Below are 16,459 nucleotides of genomic sequence, written 5' to 3'. Positions count from 1 at the left end.
GACTTAAACATCTAAAGATTTATTAACCAAAAACAAACAAACAAAAAGAAAGAAACAGGGTTAGAAGGTTAGAAAGAGAAATTGTTAAAGTGAGACTTTATGTACCTCAGTTACAACTATTGATGCAGGTCAGCGATGTTCTGTGGCGATTATTGAAAGTCTCTGAAAGTCCATCCCATAAGGGGTATAATCCAGGTTATGTAGATTTAGTTGCTAGAGAATTTTAGATGTGGCCAGCTGGGGTCAACACGCTGCAACATGTAACAGAGGTAGGAGTGTTCATCTGTACTCCAACAAAATGGACCCTTGGAAACAGGGACAAAAGACTTTCCTCCAGAAATGGACGCTGCTAGGCCCACTCCATCGTTTCTTCTTGTCTAGGGAGAAAGCCCTTTCTCCTTCCCATCAGGCTCTCGAGGGTCTGCCTCACCTGACCCAGGTGGGCTGTTGTGGCAAACTGCCATTGGATGAATGCCAGGAGACAGTCTCACATTCTTGAGATGTGTGTGTTCCTTTGTCTCAGTCGAGTATCCTGTCTGGAGAGGCCACCAACCCCCCCCCGCCCCATTGTGTACCCTTGGCTCTGAACGTTTTTAATACAGTTACAGAGCTAAAATTTATAACTTTACCTACAAACACGACACAGACATGTCAGTAGCATACACAGATTCTGGGCATCCTCAGCTTTCATTAGACACCTCACATGGCCTCCCTGGCGCACTGTTTGGGGCCAGAAGATTTAATGGACATGTAAAATGGCTTCCATACCCAATATAAGTCCAGTTGTGTGACACCCATCCCAAACCACAGGTTCTGCCTCCTGTTCTCTGAGCTCACAGAGATTTGGGGCTTTGCCCCCTGGGCTCTGAAGTCTGTCCTGCCAGTTGCTCAAAGGCCCTTTCATGCACAGTTCCCTTTTCTTCCTTTCTTGCTGCAGGGTTCACTATTGGCCGGGTTCTGCACACCTTGGAAGTTCTGGACAGTCACAGCTTTGAGAGATCGGACTTCAGCAACTCTTTGGATTCTTTGTACAATAGGATATTTGGGCTGGGACCAAGCAAAGACAGTCATGAGGTGGGTGATGGGTCACACTGGTAACATGGCAGGTGCAGGTACTGGACTGGGGAGGTTGTTCTTTCTCAAGGTTATGTCCAGCAGATACCGTGAAGGAAATAACTGCTTGGGTGCCTAAGGTAAAGTGGACCATTGCAGGCGCCACTCTGGAATGCCATTGGACAGAGTGTCTCCGCTGCCCTCAGTTAGGTGAGAGCCATGCGGAGGACGTGAGGTGTGCATTGTGAGTAGCTGTGGTAAGGGGTGCCTGTGTTTCTGAGGGAAGCGTAGTCTGTGCATGCCCAAGGGAGGTGGTGTCTGCTGCTGCTGGGTAGCACTCCATGCAGCTGACGATGACTGCCCCGTGCAGAGGTGCAGCGCCAGCCCTCTGGCGACGGGACTCGCTGTTAATGGCGGGAGAATTCTCTGGTCTGTAAAAACATGAATATGCAAAAACCAAAAGTTAAACAACCTTCCTGGGAAGTGCTGGGGAGGCTGTGCAAGGAGCTTCCAAGGACAATGGAGTTAGGGCCTGCTGGATCCAGGGTGACAGGCTGATCTTTTGAACCGAGAAGCTGCTTGGCTGTGCTTGTGTACCACAGCTGAACATGGACTGTAGCATGTCTTTGCTATCTGGGACCTAAATGGCTTGGAGATCAGTCTGCATCAGCACCCACAAGCAAGTTGGGAGGCGAAGCAGTCTCTGAAGGGTTGAGTTGACCTGTTGGTGAGCTTGCCCTCAGCCTCATCTGGAAAGAAGGAATTCTTGAAGGAAGCCCTGCTCTGGGTGTGTGATGGAGAGACTCACTGACTGTCTGCCTGGAGCGTGGGTGTGGGATGTGTTCTGTGTGCACTGGGAAGAGAGGAGCAGGGCAGGCTCTGCTGAACATGGCTTCCTGCTGATCATCTTTTGTGTTCTGCCTGCCTGCACCTACAGGAGCGGCTGAACTCTTGTCTGTGGCTCAGTGCTTTACAGTCATGCCTGTTTCCTGACAGATCTCCCCAGATGATGATGCAGTAGTGGCCTTGCTGTGTGAATGGGCTGTGAGCTGTAAGCGCTCAGGCCGCCACCGGGCTATGGTTGTGGCTAAACTGCTGGAGAAGCGACAAGCAGAGATAGAGGCAGAGGTGAGCCCTTGTTCTCTGGGAGTCTTTGAACAGCAGTGAACATCTGGAAGAGGAGCAGTAGCCCCTGGGCTGCTCGCTGGGGTTAAAGCCAGGGCGACCATGTCCAAAGAAGAGCTCTCCCATAGCTGTGTAATGAGGCTGTATCTCCAGAACTGAAGGCAGGTGGCCTGCTAGCTGAGTCCTGGTGGCCAAAGGCCCTTGCTGCTAGTGCCATTTGCATTTCCTTTGACCCATAGCAGGCCAGAGAACACCCCATTGCCCAGGACTGCTCTGTGTGTCTCTCGAGTTCTTGGGGCACATATGCAGGAGTACTAGGTCTTTGTAGAGGTTGTGCATGCTGGGTTTAGGTGGAGATGGGAAGGTTCCCTGGGAATGGCTTTCTTTGGGAGGGAGTGGGGGACTGGGTGTCTCCTCCAGGCCATGGCTTGTACTTATGTCTGTCTTGGCAGAGATGTGGGGACTCTGAAGTGGTGGATGAGAAAGGCTCCATCTCCTCAGGCTCCCTCTCTGCAGCCAGTACACCAGTCTTCCAGGACGTCCTCATGCAGTTCCTCGACACCCAGGCTCCTGTGCTAAGTACGTAAGGAGAACTTCTGATGCCCAGCCTGCCCTCTTCCAGGAGCCCTGGCTACAGACCAGAGTCTCACTTGTACTCGGGAGGGGAGGGGAGGCAACCTGGAGCGAGAGGTGCTCGGAAGGGATGAGGAGAGGTACTGCAGCTGAGCCTAACTCGAGAGGTACCCAAGCCCTCTGCCAGCTGTGTACTCTGGCCTTGGTCCTCTTTCCCAGCCTGCCCTGAGTTCCGTGTGCTGGGTGAGGAGGGGTGTAGAAAGCTCTTCCTCTGGCTGGCCTAAGGCACACCTCTGAGTCTAGCTGTCTGGCGGGTGCTCTGAGCTGTGCTGTAGGGAGGGCTCTGGTAGCGCCACCTGCTCCTTCAGGAGTTGTTGCTGTGCCCCCCCTCAGCGGACCCAGGCAATGAGAGTGAGAAGGTGGAGTTCTTCAACCTGGTGCTGCTGTTCTGCGAGCTGATCCGACATGATGTCTTCTCTCACAACATCTACATGTGCACACTTATCTCCCGGGGCGACCTGGCCATGGACTCGCATGGGCCCCGCCCTCCCTCGCCCTTTGACGACCCCGCCGAGGAGCATGACAGGAAGGAGGGGATGGGCAACAGTGGCATCAAGCTGGAGGTGAGGCCCCTCCCCCAGTGCTGCTACCTGAGTGTGCTGGCGTTCTGGATTCTTCCCCTGCAAGCCCTGCAAAGCGCTGGCAGCTGCTGCCTCCCTGCAGCAAGGCTGGGAAACGCCACCCCACGGGGAAGGGGCACATTCTGGGCAGATGGCATGGAGAAGGATCTGTTGCTCAGGCTGTGCATACCTGCTCTAATCAGAGAGCATGCATGAAGGTATTCAGGCTCTGAACGCTAAGGGGGTATTCAAAGTGCAGCTGTCACAGTTGGTGCTAGAGGTGCTTGTTCTGCCTGGCCTGCAAGCTGCACAATGTTATGAAGCAATTCGTAGGACAATGTTGAGAATTAATGACTGCCCCTTGTTTATGGCCCCAGGATACAGGCCTCTCGGAGTCCATGGATATTGATCATAGCTCCAGCGTACTGTTTGATGATATGGAGAAGACTGATTTCTCGGTACGTTCCTGTTTGCTTCTCTTACCTGGTGCCCAGTAAGTAGCTCAGGTGTGCTTTGCTGGGCACTGTGCCAATGTGGAGGTGCACCAGCTTGCTGCTGTACACATCCTGCCCTTGGAATTGAAGGGCCAGGCCAAAGGGCTTGTGTCCGGAGAGGGGTTGGGGCTGTATGGTAGACGCATCTTGCCTGTGAGTGCTGTTGGGTAGAGTAATGCCAATACCAAGCACGTCGGCAGGTTCGAATCTGTCTGCGTCACCAGGTGTGCCACACCCCAGAGGCTAGTGGGGGTGGCCAGTCGTTCCTCACTTGGAAAGGTGAGAGAGCAGGAGCTGAGTTGCATTCTGGAAAGCAATGCAGGGAAGGGCGATCAGAGTGGTTGAAGGATGGTGACATCAAGACTCCTGCTTCCCTGGGGCACAGATGTGGTCCAGAGGCTCTGTAGCCTTGGGTCTGTCACATGACCTCTCTGCCTTCCCTTGCATGATTCTTGGCCTGTTGTGGAGAGTGGCTCACTGATGTTTGCAGGGCACTTGCAGCATAGATGGCAGCTAGAGCAAAGAGTGATTGCTCTCAAACCCACAGGACATGGCTCTTTTTCAGCCATTTCTGTCTTTTAGAAGGGATGCGGTGTCTGGATCTGGCAGCTCCCTTTCCTGGGGCCTCATGCCTTTAATGTTATCGTTTGTGAGTGTTCTCATCAGAATTGTAGCCTGTAATTCATCATTTCCTGTTGCTTGTTTTTCATGGGAGGTGGACCAGGAAGATGTACTCATGCACACTGGGGAGGTGGAGCTGATTCCTGAGCTGGGGGTGGTGCCCCGAAGGTTGGGTGCCATCCCATGCTTTGCCCCACCCCCCAACCTTACCTGTGGGCTGGGATAACCTTGTGGGCTGCTTTCCCTACTGCTGATTGGTGGCCATGAGCCGCAGCAATCTTGTCCTCTCTCTAGATGTTCTCTCCTCCGATGCACTGTGAGTCTAAGGCTAGTCCTTCCCCTGAGAAGCCAGATCCTGAGAAGGAAGCGAAGCCACCGCTAAAGGAAAAGTCTGCAGAAGGGACACTAGCATCCCTGTATGACCAACCCCGGCATATCCAGTACGCCACACACTTCCCTATCCCACAGGTATGAGAACCATGCACATGCTGGGCCGCACTCTCCTCCCAGGTACTAGATTTGGGTTTCACACCACCTTCCCCCACAGGAGACCTGTGTGTTTTCTTGCTGCTCGTCCACCCAAGCATGGGATGCCTGATGCCTGGCAGCTTGAGCACTGAAAGGGAAAGGAGCACAGCCATGTGCACCTTGAGTGCTGGGGCAGTTTGGCTTTGAGGGGGCTCCAGAGGTGGTGCTTTGTTTCCTGGTCCCTGGGGTCACCTCCCAGTTACACCTTCCCTCTTCTCTTACAGACCTATGTGTGATGGAACGACTTGCACTAGCCTGAAAGCAGCTAATGCAGTGTCTCCCTTTGGTTCCCAGGAGGAGTCATGCAGTCACGAATGTAACCAGCGGCTGGTGGTTCTCTTTGGGGTTGGGAAACAGCGAGATGATGCCCGCCATACCATCAAGAAGATAACCAAAGACATTTTGAAGGTGTTAAACAGGAAGAGCACCGCGGAGACCGGTTAGTACAGCCGGGGCCCACATGCCCCAGGACCAGCTGGTTGGGCCCCTTGGTAACCTTGTAGTGGGGTGACTGAGTGTGCAAGGGAAACAGTGATGCTCCCTAGACAGACTGTACGGTCGTGTACAGGAAACCCACCGTGAACTGCAGACTGTTAACTCGTACAGCAGCACTGACCCCAATGGAACAACATTGATTTACACCAGGTGGGGATTTGGTTCACTCCACTTTGCTGTCTTCTCTGTCAGTCCAGGACCTCTCAGGGATTCTGGAACAATGGCAGACACCCGGGTTTGAAGGAAGGGCGCTCCTGTAAAGGAGTGATGAGCTGCCATTCAAACCAAGGCAAAAGATTTCCAGGCTTGAGTCCTAGGGAGAGGCACTAGTCTCCGCAGGAAACCCTGCACTGAAACAGCCACTCTGAGACTGCTCAGAGTCCTGGAGAAGGCACCCAAGTCCTGTGGGATGGACTAGATGGTTTAGCATCCTGGACCATCACTCTGAACTAGGGAGTCCCATCTCTGAGAGTTGGATTTGATGCTTTGTACAGCAGGTAGGCATACAGTTTTGAGTTGGCCCAAGACTCGTTCTAATGGGGAGAATGTGTGGGTTGAAGGTTCATAATAAGCAATTCCAAAGGCAAAAGACACTATTGTCATACAGTCAGACGCTACTATTATGTACTCCTGTGTAACTTGGGCCATGGAGCTGCCCAAAATGAATTCCTGGAGCAAAGGTTTTAGAAGAACTACTGATCTTGGTTAAAACATTAGCAGTGAAAGAGAATCCATGGTCACTCTTGCTAAGCTGTCCCTGGGGTTACTCTGCCGGTGGGTGGGTGGACCTGTGCTCCCTGCTGAGGTGCTAGAAGGCCCAAGTGGCTTTGTACACCAAAGAAGACAGTCTGATAGTGGCTCACTGGATTTCTTGCCTTTGGCAGGTGGAGAGGAAAGCCAGAAGAGGAAGAGGAGCAAGCCAGAGGCATTCCCAACAGCTGAGGATATCTTTGCTAAATTCCAGCACCTCTCTCACTTTGATCAGCACCAAGTTACCTCTCAGGTATGGCGTTCTGGAGAGAGTTGTCTCCAGTCTGGGCCCTGGCTGTATCTGTCTCTGTGCAAGATGGACGGCAGCCTCCAGGAGAGACTGTGGGAGAGTAATTTGGATCTGACAGGTGGATGTTTGCAAGGAGCTAATATCCTCTTGTGCTTCTCTCTTTGCCTGCAGGTATCTCGCAATGTCTTGGAACAGATCACTAGCTTTGCCTTAGGGATGTCATATCATCTGCCTCTGGTGCAGCACGTGCAGTTCATCTTCGACCTTATGGAGTATTCACTCAACATCAGTGGCCTCATTGACTTTGCCATCCAGGTGAGCTCTAGGCTGCTTCCCCAGAATGGCTGTCATCCACATTAGATCCAGACTGAGGCGTGCTTTGCTCAGCTGCAGTCTGGTGGGGAGAATGTGGAAATCTGTCCCTGGGGGTCTCTGGCCTACAGCCGCAGGATGACTGGGCGGGGCTTTCTGGCTGCACGCTCTGTTGTTCTGTGGGGGGAGCAGGCACGAGCTGTGCTGATGTGTGGCACAACACTGTAGTTCTCTTCTGGGGCTGGGGTTTGGAGGGTCATTTCTCCAGAGGTTTCAGGGTTGCTTGGAACAGACCTTGCTGCTGTTCTTGTCCCTAGGCTGCAGTAATGCCTTTCTGAAGCGAGGGGGTACTGTTTCTGTCCACGGCAGCCCACCCAGCTCCAAGGGTGGTTGTCTCCCTCAGAATGCCCTGCCACCCTGCAGTGCAGCTGTGACTATTATGCCAGACTGGGCTGGTGAGAATTGGCTACAGCTGGAGGTGTAACTGAGGCTCTCGCAGCAGCCTTATTCTGGAATAGCTTATTTCGAAATAACCCTTACACACAGTCATGCACTGGGAAGTGGCACATAGCTATTTCAGAATAAAGCGTCTGTACACACGGAGCCTATTTTGAAATAGAGCCATTGGATGCATTCTGGCTTGTTTTGAAATAGTCACTATTCCACATAGAATGAGGTTTACCAATTTCAAAATAAGGTAATCCCTATTTTGAAATTATTTGGAAATAGCCGTTGCATTGTGTAGACAATAGTTATTTTGAAGTAACTTTGTGCAGACCTACCATGAGACTGTTGTGTTCTGGTCAGTGGATGAATGCATCGTGGTAGTGGAAGGTCAGAGCCATACATAAGAAGCCAGTCAGCCTTTGCTTGTGACCAGCTGGCAGGCACCTTCTGCTTGCCACCCCAGTGCTGGCAGACTGCCTGGGCTGAGTGGGCTTGAATGGCAGGCTTAGCCCAGCTTGCAGGCTCCTGAATGCATTTATGCCTCACCAGCAAGCTCCCTCTGCTGATGCCCCAAGGACATTGTTTTGTAGCAGTGGAACTGTCTGCCTGCTGGGTTGTTGAAGAGTTTGTCTCACCCGTGTAGTTGCTGAACGAGCTGAGTGTGGTAGAGGCAGAGCTGCTGTTGAAATCTTCTGACCTAGTTGGCAGCTACACCACCAGCCTGTGCCTGTGCATCGTGGCTGTGCTGCGACACTACCACTCCTGCCTTATCCTGAACCAAGACCAGATGGCCCAGGTCTTTGAAGGGTAAGGAAGCTTTGTGCCTCCTCTTGAGCAGGGGAATCCTTATCTCAGGGCTTTGTCCTATATGGGTTATGGGGACAGGGGCCTGTCTTCCTTGGATATATTGTCTGTTTCTGGAGCTTTGCCCCATGGAGGGATGGGGTTAGGGAGGGATCTGTTCTCTGGGGGCTCTGTCTCTGTGCCTGGGCCTCTGCCCTCATGTGGGTGGATGCGCGGTGCCTCTGAATCGTCTGATGCCATGCTCCCTCAGGCTTTCCTTTCATGATGCTGTTGCATCATTTTCCTATCTCTGTGCAGTCTGTGTGGAGTGGTGAAACACGGCATGAACCGCTCGGATGGCTCCTCAGCAGAGCGCTGTATCCTGGCCTACCTCTACGACCTGTACACCTCCTGCAGTCACCTCAAGAGTAAATTTGGGGAGCTCTTCAGGTGAGTTTGAGGCAGGTGGGATGCAGTTGGCCTTGCACTCAGAAGGGCCATGGCCTCAGCCTTGCTTGTGAGCTTGCAGACACTGTTTCCCCACCCTCTGCTGGACATGCAGGAGGTGCTCTATCTTGTGTCTATCTGGGCCAGGCCCGGGGGTGGCAAAGGAGGCAGCTGCCCTGGGGCCCAGATTCAAAAATCTCTGGGGCTCCTCCCCACTGCTGCCGCTGCATTGCGTTGTGAGGGGCGCCAAGGTCGGGTCACAGTGCCGTGTGGGCTGCACTGAGGGCAGGCTGCCCCAAGCCTGATGCATTGCATCTGAGGCTCCACTCCCTTCAGGAGTGCCCCCCACACCTCACCATGCCCAGGGGCTGGCAAGTCTGTCAGCTCCTCTGAGCTGGGAACGCAGGGCTAGTCGTAACTGCCTGGGCCCCTCTCTCTCACCGTGGTACCTGCTGGCTAAGCCAGAGAGTTACAAGCACTGGTGACTTCAACCTGTCAGGAGCTGCACTGACAGCAGGGGAAGTGGCAGGTCCATCTTTGGTCACCGAATCCCCTCTGGTGTTTTCCAGATGCCTCCCCAACAAGGAGGAGACATGGGTTTCATAGAGGAGCTGTTTGGAATGAGCTCCTTTTAAGCTCTCATATAAAAGCTGGAACTCTGCACTGCAGAGGATGCAGGGGAAGTTGGGAGGAGGGAGCAGAAATAATCTTACCCAGGGCCTCTGCCCTGCTTGTGGAAGTCAGTGGGAAGCATGTTTGTAGAAGAGCCTAACCTCTCCTTCCTGCCCCAATAGTGACTTCTGCTCTAAGGTGAAGAACACCATCTACTGCAACGTGGAGCCCTCTGACTCTAACATGCTGTGGGAGCCCGAGTTCATGATCGACACCATTGAGAATCCATCTGCGCACAACTTCACCTACACCAACTTGGGCAAGAGCCTCAATGACAACCCAGCCAATCGCTACAGCTTTGTGTGCAATGCACTCATGCATGTGTGTGTGGGACACCATGACCCAGACCGGTAAGTCACCAGGCTGAGGCTGGTGAGACCCCCTCTGGAGTGGCTACCCTTGTGTGGGAAGCAGGAGTGTCTGTGCACCACCTCGCTCAGCAAGGAATGTCTGAAGACAAGGGAACCAGGAGATACTTGTCACCTGTCCAGGGGTGCCTCTGATATTCATACAGCCCCTATGGGAAGTTACCCCTTCACTCTGAGGTCTCCACCTTTGACCAGGATGAGCCCTGCCACCGTGATGTTGGGTTACTGGCTTCAGCATGTTTCTCTTCAGGGTCAAGTTAATTTAGATCCCATAAGAGAGAGACAGAGCAAACCAGTAAGCCAACACCCATTAGTCAGCTTGAATCCAGTATTTTCTCTCTTTTGTTTTAAGTGGAAAAGTCAGCTTATGTGCCTGTCCTTGCTGGCAGCATTGCCTGCCTCTCTGGCTCAGAAATGCCTAGGATTTCCATCTTTCTCTGTGCATGCACAGTAGATGGCTTACCACTGTATGCTGCTACCTCTGTTTGTTGTATCAAGCTGCTCTTTTGCAGGATCCATATGTTTTGCTTCCCTGGGCTGCTAGCTCTTAAAAGTTAATACCTAGTTGTTGATTTTCCATCGAGTTTGTCTGATGGGACTCCATGGGTATGTTAACAGTCCATCAGAGTTTATTCAGACAGTCACAGAAATTCTCGAATTCACTGCACCTCTGACTCTCTGAGGGCATCCCCACTTAGATCTTGGGTTTAGCCATCACCGTTCTTGGACAGGAACTTGGGATCCAGTCCTTCCAGCCTCTCTCTGCAAACTCCTGAAATTCTCTGTGCTTATTTCAGCAGGCCTGTCTTTAGTTCCACACCTGCAGCCCTGTTCTCTTGGGCAGTGAAAGGGTTCGTCAGTAACCAGGCAGCTCTCACAGAGCAATGCTCTTTTTAAAAACAACAAACAGCCTATGCACACTTTTGGCTCCCCAGCTGTCACCTGTTTGGCACCTGCAGAGTCAGAAAGGATTTGAGTGCTTCAGAGTATTTCTGCAGGAACTAGCTCTCTGGGTCACAGTTTTATGTCCATTCTTGTATCAAGAGTAAGGGCACATTGATACTTCTGGAAGGACAACCTGGTTAGGGTTGATCTCCCAGAGTTTGATTTTGTGTGCCTGGTAAAGACAAGCAAAATTGATCTCTCTCGGGTCAGCAGTCAACCAATAGTGAGGAGTAAGGGATGTTGATAAGAGAAACGCTCTCGTTGACCTTCCTTAATTGGGATAGTCAGGTAAGTCGATTTTGGATATGTTGATTCTAGCTACGCACTTGCAGTAGTCGGAATTGCGTATCTGAAATTGACTTATTTTCCTAATGTAGACTAGCCTCAATGTTGTTTCTCTGCTGGTTGGGGAAGTCACTTTTTGCAGATAATTAGTTGGCTATGGGGCCTCTTGAATCAGTCTGTGCGATTTCCCAGTGGTAAAACTTCCACAGACTTGTTGCCTGCACTAGGGATTTATGTTAATAACTGCCCTCTAGCCCACAGTGACTTTCATTAATGCAGAAAACCTTTTAGCTCCCTTGTTAACTTCAGTGAGACTTTTGATACTGTCTCTTGTGGTCTTCTTGCAGTCAGACTAGGGAAGTAACCCTAGAGGCGGGTGCACAACTTCCCTGAAAATTGTTCAAAGAGAATAGCTGTCAATGGTAGAAGACAAAGTGAGGGACTAAGCTGAGTCACAAGTTTTCATAGTAATACAGAAATATTAGGGGCTGCACGCCCTGTTTGCTACACTTGACAACCCCCCTCTTCCTGGAGGATCAGGGAGCCAAGTGGGCTGCCCTGGCCCTTCTCCTCACCTCCATCCCCACCTCCCCACCCTGGTCTGTCTGCCATTCAAAGTCTTGCAGGAGGTTACTCTGGGCCGCTCCAGCAGGGCAGCAAGGGAGACGGGGTGGAGCTGGGCCGCCTCTGGCTGGGGGCAAGGGGAGGAGCTGGGAGTAGTTGCCGCTACTAGGCCATGACAGGGAGGAAAGGTGCTGCTCAGAGCTCTAGCTGCCGCTGCTGACTCCCCGCAGCTCCCTGGTCAGGCAGCAGAAAGCAGCTCCCCTGTCAGCAGTAGCAGCTGGAGCCTAACTCTGAGCAGTGCCTTCCCTCCCCAGCAGAAGAGACCAGAGTGCCTGTTCAAATCTGAGCTCCTGCTGCCCCTACTACATGGCCTGTGGTGGGGGAGTAGGAGGAGTTAGTAGCTGCAGCTGGAACTTGGCTCTCAGAGGCACCTTCACTTCCTGCCATGGCCTGAGAGGCTGCTTCTCCCAGATCCTCCCATCCCAGGCAACTCCCAGGACCAGTGAAAGGGAGGCGGGGAGAGGGGCCAGGGCTGGCTGGGGGTGAGGGCCCAGGGAAGGCTGAGGTGGAGGCCAATCCTGCCCTTCTTGGGGAGCTGGGAAGCTAGCCCAGCCTGGCCCCCTCTCTCTGCCTCTCCCATGGGGAGCAGAAAGATGTCATTTGTGTAATGATGTAATTCTGTTGCCCAGAGAAGTGGTTTTTTTTATAGAGAATATGCTGGCTTTGTAGCGTTCCTCTTATCTGTTTTAAATAGACCAACAAATTAAGTTGTTGTCAGCAGCTATGCTTTGCATTGATTTTTAATAGGAACACATGATCCCTCCTCCTGTGGTGTTGTGGGATAGTAATACACAACTTTCTTACCACATACGAGCATGAGAGAGTCCTGAGAGAGATAACAGGTATTTTGAAATGTGGTCACCCTTTTTAGCATATGTGGAGGAGGAGGGCTCCTCAGACAGCGAGCCCAGAACTTTTGCCAGATTAAGCAACATGTGATATGTACAGGTACATTTTTGATCTTTTATTGTAATTTTGCCTGAATGAGAACTTTCAAACGAGAGCAGTACGCAGCAGTTCCCCCCATTTTGCAGAGCCTGGCCCTGCGCCAGGGCTGAGGGCAGGGCTAGGTTGTTGAGTGCTGCTTGTGACCGCATGGCTCCCCTCTCCAGAGTCAATGACATAGCTATCCTGTGTGCTGAGCTGACTGGCTACTGCAAGTCTCTGAGTGCCGAGTGGCTGGGCGTGCTCAAGGCTTTGTGTTGCTCCTCCAACAATGGGACCTGTGGTTTCAACGACCTCCTCTGCAACGTTGATGTAAGTGGAAAAGCTCAAGTGACAAGGCTGAGGGGAGTGGGGGGGTTGGCACTTCCCCCATACAGTGCTAACTGGAGGGGCTGGGGAGTAAAGCAAAGATTGCCATGGTCACTGGCTGCTCTTCTGTTGCCCAGGTCAGCGACTTATCTTTCCATGACTCCTTGGCCACCTTTGTTGCCATTCTCATTGCCCGTCAGTGCTTGCTACTGGAGGACCTGATTCGCTGTGCAGCCATCCCCTCGCTCCTCAATGCCGGTGAGTGTCTACCAGGGACACAGTGCTGCTGGGTTCCGGGCAGCACGCTGCTTGGCTCAAAGGGCCAGGACCCAGCAGTGGGACCCTGAAGTCCTGGCACATAGTAATGTTAGGTGTACTCCAGCAGTACCTGGCCAGGGTTGTGGAATAGGCTCAAAGCCCCCCTCTAAAGAACTGGAGCTTTAATTTAATGAAAATCGCTGGGTCTTGTGTTTGTGAAGGAAACTCTGGCCAGTTGGTGTGAGGGTAACCTTCCTTCCACATGCTGGCATGAGAAAAGTCTCTGGGGAAGAGGCCCCAGCTATCAGAAAGAAGCAGGTAATGGCATGGAGAGGATTCCCTCCTCAGCAGTACAGATTGTTGGTACTCCTGGGGAAAGTCCATGCCAAGACAGTAAAAAATTCTGCATGAAGTATTAAAGTTCTGCACCCTCCATTTGTCAAAAGACCAAGTTTTCTCACTTCAGTGGTTTCCTTCACCAAGCGTGTCTGGGCCGGTGCAGACCAAAAAAAGAAATGCAACAGTGTTTGATAAACAGATTCTTTACTAGCCGTGGTGTTTGCAGAGGAGTGATAAAGGGGAACATTGGCCATGTGAAACCCGCCCCCCCACACACCTTGACTCCCTCCCATGCCATCCTTGGCCTGGGGAGGGCCCTCTTTACAAGGGTGTGGAAGCCAAGGGCAACCTCCTCACCCCGACCCCACCTCTTCCAACCCCGGCTGCACCTCGGCTGGCCCCCACCCTACGCCTTCCCCCAAGCCCTTTCCTAGGAGCTACAGCCTGAGGGATGAGCGGGGTGGGGGTCTGGCCCTGCCAGTGGGATTGAGCCCTCACACACTCACTGGCAAGAAGTGGAGCAACTCAGCTCCCAGCCATGGCGCTCAGCTTCCTGCCATTGCCAGTGAGCACAGGGGGTGGTTCCACCTCTCTCCTCAAGCCCCCTCCCCCTGCAACACAGCTGGAAGGAAGCTGAGAATCGTGGTCTGTGGCTGGGTCACTCTTCTTTCTGGTGCCACTGGTGAGTGTAGGAGTGGGCCCAATCCTGATGCCAGCCAGGTGCTGCAGGCTGCCCTGGGCCCTGCAGGGCCCCCAAAGTGTAGGACCTGGAGCAGTTGCCCTGAACCGTCCCTGGCTGATGGCCCCTTGCCCGTCCTGCTCACAATTTCATTACCCCATCACCTCTGCAGCAGGGCATGTTAATACAGAACCTTGGGTATTTCATTTAAACTGCAATACAAACCCATATTTCCTGCCCCTTTCAGAAGCAGTGCAAAGGCTTGGGGAAGTCAGAGCTAATGGAGCAAGCTGAAGGAACAGGAAGGAGCCTGGGAGTGACTTGGAAGGTTGTTAGGGTGTGTATGGGAGAAAAATGCAATGGGTTTTTTGTTATGAAGTTAGAGAGCCTCAACCAGTTATGAAGTTGGAGAGCCTCAATCATCCAGACCCTGGTTCATCCCTAGCCTCTTGCATTCGATCTGGCACATCAGCCCCCTTCCCCACGTGGCCCTGCAGCACCCTCCACTATTCCCACTAACTCCTGAGTTTTTGTCCCAATCTGTCCCCCAGCTAGTCCTTCTGAACCCATGTGCCCCACTCTGTCTTCCCCATGCTCCCTGCCTTCTAATCTTGTAGGTTGTTGGGGGCTTGCTGGCCCACATGGGGGCGGGCAAGGGGGCTGTGTGGGATGTGGATTCTGCATGTATGCAGCAGCACAGAATTCCCCCAGGAGTACCTGGGGTTTATGACTACTAGGAGAACATCATGAAGAATTGCCTACCAGGTGTTAAGGTTACAGATCTCTTGAGATATTTAGAAAAACTAACATGCAGTGCTGGGGAGAAGCCAGTGAGTGGTAAATTTAGATGCCAGTAACATATGTAAAGATAGGAGACAGGTCAGGGAGGCCAAATTTAGGCTTCTAGGTTAAGATATTACAGGCCAAGACTGCTGTAGTAGCACTCTGTGAAATGATTCTACTTCCATGTGCAGGGCCAGTTAGACAGGCAGAAGTGCAGGGTCTGAATGAGTGGATGAGATGATCATGTGTGGAGGAAGGGTTTAGAGTTATTAAGAACTGGGGAACTGTTGGAGAAAGGAAGATGGAAATCATGAGCTCAGCCTAAACCACAAAGAAGCAGACTGATGGCAAGTCAGATGCCAAAGATATTAAAAGAGTTTTTAAATTTAGGGGCTAAGTGAAAGCCATCAGGTGTAGCAAAGCGCACAGTCTGGACTGAAACTGCCTTTGGGTAGGGGCTGTTAGCAGGGATACTCTCTATATTTTAATAAAGAGGAGAGGATATAAGTTGCTAAAATACAAGTAGGAACTGAAGAGAAACTGTCTCTGAGTCCCATTCAGTTACATCACATGAAGGCAGGCAACTAAATATTGACAAATTTGATTAATGATTAGCATGGAGTTGTCTATTTTTCATGGGGGATTACAACTCTTGCCTTTCTAACTGGGTACATTTCACCTTAGGATGAGATGCAGAGGTAAAATGTCTTCATGTTATTAATAGGTGCTTCTTGGATAACTAGTCCTGGAACCGACGGGAGGAGCAGTTCATGGTGTAGTTCTGAGTGAAGCACAAGATCTAGCCAAAGGTTGAATGTAGACGAGCTGTTGAGTAATAGCGACCATAAGTAATTCCATTTAACATCCCTGGGAGGGGGAAATACTAAAGAAGCCCCGCCTGGTACCACATGCACTTCTGGAAAGAGGTGCTACGGACACTGAGGAAGATAGCTAAATTGAAATGAAAAAGAACAGTCACTAGAGAGAAATACCAGCAATTTTGATGTGACCCAAAATGACTGCTCTGACGTAGAAGTGTGAAACGGTTTCCATCTGAGGAGAAATGAAAATGAGTATGACTGTTTAGCATGGAACAGAGGTAGGGAGAATAATGCAGAGGTCTGTAAAATCCATGGTAGGTGTGGAGAAAGTGAATAGGGAGGTGGTATGGTCTCTTCACATAACACAAGAACTAGGGGTCATCCAGTACAATTAATAGGCAGCAGTTTAAAGAAAAAAACCACAAATTTCTTCAAACCATGCACAGTCAACTCACACATTGCTAGAAGGGCTGGGGAAGCCTAGAAGTAAAACTGGGTTCACAAAATAATAAAAGGCATTCCTGGAGGACAAGGCCATCAGTGGCTACAGAAGCCCATGGTCTGAGTGTCCCTAATTTGACTTCCAGGAGCTGGGATTGAATGCCAAGGCCTAGTGCATACCATAACATAGGGAAAGGTAGTAACAAAGAGGAAGCCGTGCTGGTCTATACACTATCAAAACAAAAAGCAGTCAAGTAGCACTTTAAAGACTAGCAAAATGGTTTATTAGGTGAGCTTTCGTGGGACAGACCCACTTCTTCAGACCATAGTCTGTTCTGGTCTGGCTATGGTCTGAAGAAGTGGGTCTGTCCCACGAAAGCTCACCTAATAAACCATTTTGCTAGTCTTTAAAGTGCTACTTGACTGCTTTTTGTTTTGATAGGGAAAGGTAGGTATTGATTTGGAAAGGTCCCCAAGGGACAACCTAGAACT

General features: G+C 51.5%; 1 protein-coding gene across 4 annotated transcripts in view; it reads left to right on the top strand.

Moving 5' to 3' along the window:
* MED12 (mediator complex subunit 12) overlaps positions 1-16,459 on the top strand; it is a 74,517-nt gene that overhangs the window by 14,303 nt on the left and 43,755 nt on the right. For all 4 annotated transcript variants that reach the window (XM_075007409.1, XM_075007410.1, XM_075007408.1 and 1 more), the window contains exons 10-23: positions 938-1,074; positions 2,050-2,181; positions 2,631-2,757; positions 3,145-3,374; positions 3,749-3,829; positions 4,781-4,954; positions 5,309-5,453; positions 6,394-6,512; positions 6,681-6,824; positions 7,912-8,075; positions 8,370-8,501; positions 9,293-9,520; positions 12,505-12,649; positions 12,784-12,904. In XM_075007409.1, coding sequence (XP_074863510.1) covers positions 938-1,074; positions 2,050-2,181; positions 2,631-2,757; positions 3,145-3,374; positions 3,749-3,829; positions 4,781-4,954; positions 5,309-5,453; positions 6,394-6,512; positions 6,681-6,824; positions 7,912-8,075; positions 8,370-8,501; positions 9,293-9,520; positions 12,505-12,649; positions 12,784-12,904 — 2,079 coding nt within the window. The remainder of the gene's footprint in view (positions 1-937; positions 1,075-2,049; positions 2,182-2,630; positions 2,758-3,144; positions 3,375-3,748; positions 3,830-4,780; positions 4,955-5,308; positions 5,454-6,393; positions 6,513-6,680; positions 6,825-7,911; positions 8,076-8,369; positions 8,502-9,292; positions 9,521-12,504; positions 12,650-12,783; positions 12,905-16,459) is intronic.

Source organism: Carettochelys insculpta, chromosome 13, assembly GCF_033958435.1.
Source record: "Carettochelys insculpta isolate YL-2023 chromosome 13, ASM3395843v1, whole genome shotgun sequence".
Taxonomy (NCBI): Eukaryota; Metazoa; Chordata; order Testudines; family Carettochelyidae; genus Carettochelys; species Carettochelys insculpta.
Note: the sequence above shows the minus strand (reverse complement) of the source record. Positions and strands in the feature narration are given on the sequence as shown.